Source organism: Orycteropus afer, unplaced genomic scaffold (assembly GCF_000298275.1).
Source record: "Orycteropus afer afer isolate SDZICR_OR568_19922 unplaced genomic scaffold, OryAfe1.0 scaffold00072, whole genome shotgun sequence".
NCBI classification, from domain to species: domain Eukaryota; kingdom Metazoa; phylum Chordata; class Mammalia; order Tubulidentata; family Orycteropodidae; genus Orycteropus; species Orycteropus afer.
The window spans coordinates 1,190,003-1,198,050 of NW_006921659.1; the positions used below are offsets into that span (position 1 = coordinate 1,190,003).

At 39.8% G+C, this 8,048-nt stretch overlaps 1 protein-coding gene across 1 annotated transcript in view; it reads right to left on the bottom strand.

Annotated features, from left to right (window-relative positions):
- The window catches only part of SLC16A10 (solute carrier family 16 member 10), a 147,574-nt gene that overhangs the window by 44,643 nt on the left and 94,883 nt on the right, over window positions 1-8,048 (bottom strand). Inside the window, exon 3 of the mRNA XM_007940853.1 lies at window positions 5,418-5,880. Coding sequence (XP_007939044.1) covers window positions 5,418-5,880 — 463 coding nt within the window. The remainder of the gene's footprint in view (window positions 1-5,417; window positions 5,881-8,048) is intronic.

Sequence of the window (8,048 nt, forward strand, 5' to 3'; positions counted from 1 at the left end):
CTGCTAAAAGAACTAACAGATCCGTCCTGGAGGAAGTGCACCCGAAATGCTCCTTGGAAGCAAGAATGGCCAGACTTCATCTCACCTACTTTGCTCATGTTGTCAGAAGGGACCATTCCTTGGAGAAGGATGTCATGCTTGGTAGGGTGGAGGGTCGACGAAAGAGGGGAAGGCCTTCAATGAGATGGATTGACACAGTGGCTGCGATGATGGGCTCAGGTATAGCAGGGATCATGGAGCTGTTGCGGGATCAGGCAGTGTTTCATTCTGCTGTGCATGGGGTCACTATGAGTCAGAAACGACTCGATGGCACCTAACAACAACAACAAGGTTGGATAATTATTTGGTGGAAATGTTGAAAAGGAAATTCAAGGATCAGACATGTTTTTGTCATTTAAGAGTGCTTTCAAACATGAGATTCTTTCAAATTTTGAATAGTATGTTTAATAGTATGTTCAGTTTTATATTGTTCCACAAATATTCTAGTTTTTAAATCAGTGAATTGAAGTGATGTTAAGGTGCATTTAAGCATGAATTGCCATAGTACTGTCACTATGCATTGTTTTATCTCTTTAATGATTTCCTGAAATTAAATGTAAGGCAACAGCTACGATCACTTTGCAACATAAGTCTCACCTACTTTGGTCATGTTTTCAGAGGGACCATTCCCTGGAGAAGGATGTCATGCTTGGTAAGGCGGAGGGTCAACGAAAGAGGGGAAGGCCTTCAACAAGATGGACTGACACAGTGGCTGTGACAATGGGCTCAAGTATAGCAAGGATCACGGAGCTGGCGCAGGATTGGGCGGAGTTTCATTCTGCTGTGCATGGGGTCGCTATGAGTCGGAAATGACTCAACGGCACCTAACAACACAATCCTATTTATGTTAATAAAATATAGACTAGATCTGGATCTACATATATCCATTTCTCCATTTTTTTCGTCTGCTATGCCTAGTGTTTATTGCAGAAAACAGAATTGACAATACAGTTATGTATGTTTCTATGCCCTGTTTATCAGAAGTTGTAAAAAGCAACTTTATACTGCCTCCATTTTCTCACATTTCTTAAATTCACAAGGAAGGGATGTGGGCTGGAAGCAAGATTACATGATACCCTCTTATTCACATGATAGCAAAACAGCTGAGACAGTTCAACGCTGTATCTGTTTTTAGTTTTGAGAAAACAGAAAGGTCTAGGCCTAGCATGGCTTACAGTAAGTACACAGATTTCTGAGGGTGACCTGATGCAGCAACAGTAGACTTTTGCATAAAAGAACATGGGACTTAGAGTCCAAGACTTGTGTTCAAATCCTGACTCTGAACATAGATCAATGAGTGATCCTGAACAAGCACAGCTTCTCAGATTGTTTCCTTAGCTATAAAGAAGTTATGCACTACATTTACCTCACTCATCCTTTGTAATGGTTACATGGGATTTTGCAAAAATGCTTGGGACAGAACAGATTCTTGACAAGTGTTACCTGACTCTTCCTCAGTGGAAGCCACAAGAAGATGGAAGCATGCATGCTGTTCCTGTTCCCATGGCTCAGTGTTCTGAGCTCTAGCTTGGAACGGTGTTCCTGCTCTGACCACAGTGTGAACACAGGTACCCTGGCCAGGGAGGGCTCCCAGCTACATTGCAGTATTGACCCACGGCAGCATTTGGCATTATTCGAAGTTATAAAATAACCCCGTTTATTGGCTTGCCTCAAATTTCATTTCTAATTTAAAACTACAACTTGTTTTTTTGCCATTACAACTGGACTTAGAATCTATTTAATTGCCATGTCAGCACACGAATTTTTGTATCATTAATCACTGCATCAAGATTAAGCAAATGGGATCTTTCCTACAGGTCAAAGTTTTTCTTGAAAACAATCAATTACTATGTGCCACAAAACCAACACACCTAAATCTTATCAGAGTTTTTTGAAAACAGGCTAGTAAGCATGTACATTACAGATTTCAAGTTTCCCCTTGATAGACAACTATGTGGGTCTAAAGCTTAAAACCTAAAACTTGACCCAAATATGTGTTCTAGAATCAAAGAACAATATACCAAAACTGACTTTTAAGGTTAGCAGTGATAGAGAGATATGAAAGCTTTTGAAACTAAATCAGTATCCTCATATTCAAGATATAGCATTTCATGCCATGAGAAGTTGTATCATCTCCTTAAAGCATTTATCAGTCATCTGGCTGATGTGACCCTGTGTTCAGTGCTCTACCAAAACCACATGGACATGTGATGGCCAGGCTATGGCTCTTGCATCATATTTTTACACGTATCACCTGAGGCTCCTTTAGATTTTTCGGAGCTCTGGTAGCATAGTGCCTAAGGCACTTGACTGCTCACCAGAAGGCTGGCGGTTCAAACCACCAGCCGCTCCTCGGAAGGAAGGTTGGGCAATCCTACTTCCGTAGTGATACTGCCTCGGAAACCCAAGGAGGGGTCGCTATGAGTCAGGGCTGACTCGACGGCAAACAACAACAGTATAGGGCAGACACAGGTGTCTGGCTTTCTTTGTTAATGGAGATGGCCACAAAGAATTGCTATTCCCTCTTCCCATATACTTATAATAGTGACAGAGAACAGAATTTTTTTTTCCATTTACCAAGTTATAATTTCAACACATCCAAATAAAGTTGTGGATCAAAACAAAACCCATCAGCTCTCGCCACCATCAATAGACAGCATTAAGGATTACTCAATTGTTCTCAGGTTAATTGAGTTTGAGCTTAATTTTTAAGTGTTTAATGAATATGAATACCATCATGTCCTACAAGTGAAAAATGATTATGGCATCAAAATAAAGAATTTAAAAAATTGGAATGGTGGGAAAATGATGAATATTGCTTGTATGGTGTGACTTATCAACAGTAAATTGAGTCACTCAACAAATATTTGCATATCCACTGTGTGCCAGGCACTAGGCTAGATGCTTAGAATCCATCACTGCCTTAATGGAGCTTATATTCTAATAGAGGTATACACCCATATGATAAATAAGAATCATAACAAATGAGTAAATTAAGGAGTATGTTGGAAAGAATTTAGTGCTATGAAAAAAGAAAAAACGAAAGAGCACTGTGAGGGAATTGGGAATGCTGCGGAGCGGGGTGGGTGGAGGGATTCCAGTTTCAACCATGTGGTCAGGGTAAGCCCCACTTAGGGGGACAGCAAAGAGGCTGGTTTGGCTGGAGCAGAGGGTGGGACAAGGTGGTAGGAGATCAGAGAGGCAGGAGGGACCAGAGCAAGGAGGGCTTTGTGAGCCACTGTAAGGATATTAGTTTTCACTCTGAGAGAACTGGGGAGCAACGGAAGGGTTTTCAACAGACTGACTTGTTTTGAAAGAATGCCATGTTGAGAAAAGACTGTGGGGGGCAAGGGAATCTAGTTAGGAGGCTATTACAGTGATGATGGTGATCTAAAATGTCACTAACGTGGATGGTGAGAAGTGATCAGATCATGGGTATATCTGAAGGGAGAACCACCAAGATTTCTGACTAGATTGGGAGTGTAGAGTGATAGAAAGAGGAGCTAAGGTCAACCCCAGGGTTTTTAGCCTGATCAGCTGAAAGGATGGAATTACCATTTCCTGAGATGATGATGGCTGGGGGCAGGGCAAGTTTTGAGGAGTAAGATCATCTTGGTTCACGACAGATTTGTTTTATAGTCCATAAAATACAGGCTAATATTATTTATTTTGCCTACTTCACAGGCTTGTTGTGAAGGTCAAATGAAATAATATATGCAAAATTAATTTACAAATTATGAATATGTAACCAGAAATAACTGGATAGTCACCCACCACTTGTCCTTTGGTAAATGTCTGGTTCAGCAAAGCTAAGATAATGATTTCCCTGGGTGTGTTCACCTGGTAATACCAAAGAACATTAAAAAGGCAGGAAAGGGAGAGAGATTTCTACTCATTTTTGGAAGAGGACAACAAATGTGCTCTTAACTACAGAAATGACGGAAGAGGAAGGTTAGTAAAGTTGATCCTTCCATCATGGACCTACAGATCCCAACAAGAAATGGCTTCAGGTAGTTCAAACAGGCCTCCCTGAAAATGTGAAAGTGGACTACTAGATCAAAAGGTGGCCCCATATGGTGTGTTCGACAAGCGTCCCACACTAGGTCATTTTACCTAGTACCTCAGTCTCCAGAAAATGCCAAGGGGCTAACAGTACTAAAACCTAGTCCTTCCCCTTGTCACTCCATTGGTCATCCTAGTTGCTTCCTCAACTACTCTGGCAAGAAGAAAACAAGGAGAATTGAGAAATCAGAGTTATTCTTAGACTAAGGATGTGTCTGACATTTCTCTTCTTGTTTCCTTGGCCTAATTCCTTTTTCAAGTAAGCATAGAGACCCACTAAATGTTGATGATATAGTTTATTGGCTTACTTCTTAAACTGCTGATACCAACTTTTCCCAAAACTCTTAACAAAAGAAAAATTGCAGAAATGTCAAAAAGTATACACTGTAAGCTAGAAAAAACCCAAGTGTTCTCTCCCCACCTTTTCCTCTTTCACACACAAAAGTTATATTACCATCATTTTTTCTTTATCATTTATCAACAATGTGGAACTATAAATACATTTCAGTCACAGCAGCAAGAAAAAGGAGTGAATACAGACAGCACTTCTGAGCGAGTCTGGTCAGGGGCACAGACTTCAGACACTGCTTACTACTGTTTTAGGATAAAGAGGCTGAAATTTGACCTCTGAACAAAAACAAACAACATAAACTGCTTGATCATTCGAATTCCTAATTCTTTACGAAACCCTAGCTCTAGTCCCTCGTTTGGAGTTCCCTTAATATTTCTCAGATACTCCTCTGAACAGAATTCCTGTTTCCCTACAATGTTTCACAAGTGAATGTATACCATCTTTGTGTCAAAGCCACTGGCTTTGCTAACTACCTAATTTCTGCTCCCTTGTCTTGCCAACTAATGTTGGCAAAATCATGTCACTATCTTTGTCCCTCATTAGATTAGTAAGTCACTCAAAGGAAAAGTGACCAAGTTTTTTGTGTTGACATCATTTGTTCCAAGACTTTTATTGTTGTTATTGTGCCGTTGAGTGGACCCAACCCATAGCGACCTCTCCCTGGGTTTCTGAGGCAGTATCACTATGGAAGCAGATTGCCTGACTTTAGCCTCCCTTTATGTTATAGCTGCTCTTGTTTGGAAATGCTGAAAATACTGAATCACACAATGAAACAGATCTGGGTTTGAGGGTCTGATGTATATGTTGACCTTGATTTGAGAGGCCTTAAATTTCAATAATCTCTGAATTATAACCAGGATAATTTTGAGGCCAACTTCAACCTCATCTATTTTGCTTTTCTAAGAAGTTTTTCTGTATGGAATAATAATATCCATTACCAGAGATACCAAAGAAGCGTACTCACCAGGTGAACATAAGGCACAAAGTATCCAAAAAGTGCAAGTGGTATTCCAACCGCCCACACTGCATAAGCTGTCACCTTGAAGATGGCAAAATTGAAAAATTTTTTTGGAGGACCGCATTTTCTCCCGGAAGAGTGGGAGAATCTGTTCCCTCCTTTGGTTCCACTCTCTTTATCTTTGGCACTGGAAGCAAGAGGGCGGTAAGTAAAGCCAGCCAGAAAGAGAACAAACATGAAGATGCAGAGGACCCTCAGTGTGTCAAAGAGGCTCATGGTGTCAGTCAGAACCTTTAGAAGGAAAGGCAGCAAGATTGTGAAGACGCTGCTGCCAGCGGTGACAATGCCATTCACCAGTCCAAGGCGCTTCTTGAAATAGTGTCCCAAAATGACCAAGGAAGGCTGGTATGCAAAGGAGCAGCCACAGGCAAAGATGATTCCATAGGTGAGGTACAGAGGCTCGATGGAACTGTATGAAGAAGAGAGAGATGGAAAGCAGCTTTCATTATTTTTATTATGCACTTGGCAGAATAAAACCTTACAGCAAAAGGGGGTTTTAGTCAATCAACACATTTTCTTCCTCCTCCTCTTCCCATGGAGTTAAGTGAACCACACACCACTGGGTAAAGACTCCTGTGCTGTCCACAGCTCAGAAATAAAGGATGGCACTGGGGAAGGCTCAGTAAAATGGATAATGATTAAAACTAACAAAAATCCTAGTTTCAATTAATTTTTTTTTAATTTTTAACTATTAAAATACATTAATTTTACTGGCATTTTTCCAGGCACTTACTAAGCAATTTTTTAAAAGAAAAACCTGCATTTGACTTTTCTCCCAAGGTTATGTCACGAACATCTGCACGGAAGAGCAGCTGTCCTCATTTCTGCTGGCTGAGGGCTGTAGACCAACCTTCGTCCTTGTGCTGCTCTCAGTGTTGAGCAAGACAACAAGAAATCATACTCTGAGTGCAGAAACACTAAATTAAAGGTGTCTGTGAGTGATCCCAATTTGTAAGCTTTAAAGCCATGGCTGTCTCAAAAGAACGATTAAGAATTTTATAGTTTATTAATTATATATCTCTCACCAAGGTAAAGGATCACATTAGTACATTCTTTGAATTAGGGTAAGGAGTAAAAGAAAACTAAAGTTTTTTCTTTTGAAAAGTCTAATTCAAAAGACTATTAGTATTAAAGGCAAACTATTTTGGTAACTAAGATAGATAAAGTTAGTTAATAATTAAATTTTGGAGAATAATGCTAGGGTGGCAGTAGGCCAAAGTAATCAGAAGGAACTCTAGAATCTGATAAGATTAAGGTATGTTGACAATTCTGAGACACCCTCCCCCTTTCATTAATCCACAACTAACACCATCTTCAACTCAGGGTCCAGGTACTTCTAGACCTCCCCAGATTAACTTTATCTCATCCTTTACAAAATCCTCACTCTTCACTCAATAACATACATTAAGCAGCTATTATGTATCAGGCACTTGGTGAAAAAATATTTTTTTAATATGGTTCTGCCCTCAAACTATTCATTGTCTGCTTAATGAAACAAAACATCCACCCCAAATAGTAAGTATATGTTGTTGTTGTTATGTGCCGTTGAGTCGGACCCGACTCATAGTGACCCCTCCTTGGGTTTCCATGGCAGTATCACTATGGAAGTAGATTGCCTTCCTTCTGAGGAGCGGGCTGGTGGGTTTAAACCACCAGCCTTCTGGTTAGCAGTGAGCTCCTAATAAGAATATAAAGCAGTCCAAAATATAAAATTACACTTTGTTTCTTCTGCATCAGCTTTCGCACTTATTCTTAAGTCTCAATTTGTTTTTATTTAACAATTTTTCTTTTTTTTGGGGGAAAAATCTATTATACATTTCTCTGTCCTCTTTAACAGCATATATTAAAAATAATATCGACACTGCAATATCATGAACGTCAGTTTCTATACAGTTCTACCACCATATTATAATGCTGTCAGCTGGAAAACCAGAGAGCCACATACGTTAAATCAAACACTTTCATACACAATTTTAAACACCAATCTCTGTGAGAGATTAGCTTCATAGCTCTCCTACAAAGTGAAGTACATGAGCTTTGTGACAGTATTTTCACTGCTAAATTTTTTTTTTCACTTACTTCTACATTTTCATCTCAGTAATAATATGCTTCAAGTCATTGAGAGTTTGACATGGTAAATCTTTACAGAAGTAGATTGCCATGTCTTCCTTCCAAGGAGCGGCTGGTGGGTTTGAACCGTTCATTAACTTCTGGTTAGCAGTCAATGGCTTAAGCATTATGCCACCAGAGCTCCTTTTTTAAATCAGTAAGGGTGTGGAATGTTGATCATGTGTGCAAAAAAAGATTCAGAGAAAGAACCTAGTGTGCCCTGGGTTGCTGGAGATGGCTTTACTAAGAAGGCAGAACCAGACCTAGAAGAAAAGTGGTCACTCCACCATTCTGTACCTGGAATTTATACCACAGTTCTTGCTACTATGTATTGCTCTGCAATAATTCTAGTATAATGAGTTATGAAATAACTTTAATAGCTTTTGACTGTTTGTTGTTGTTATTTGCCGTTGAATCAGACCCAACTCATAGTGACCCCTCCTTGGGTTTCCAAGGCGGTATCACTAC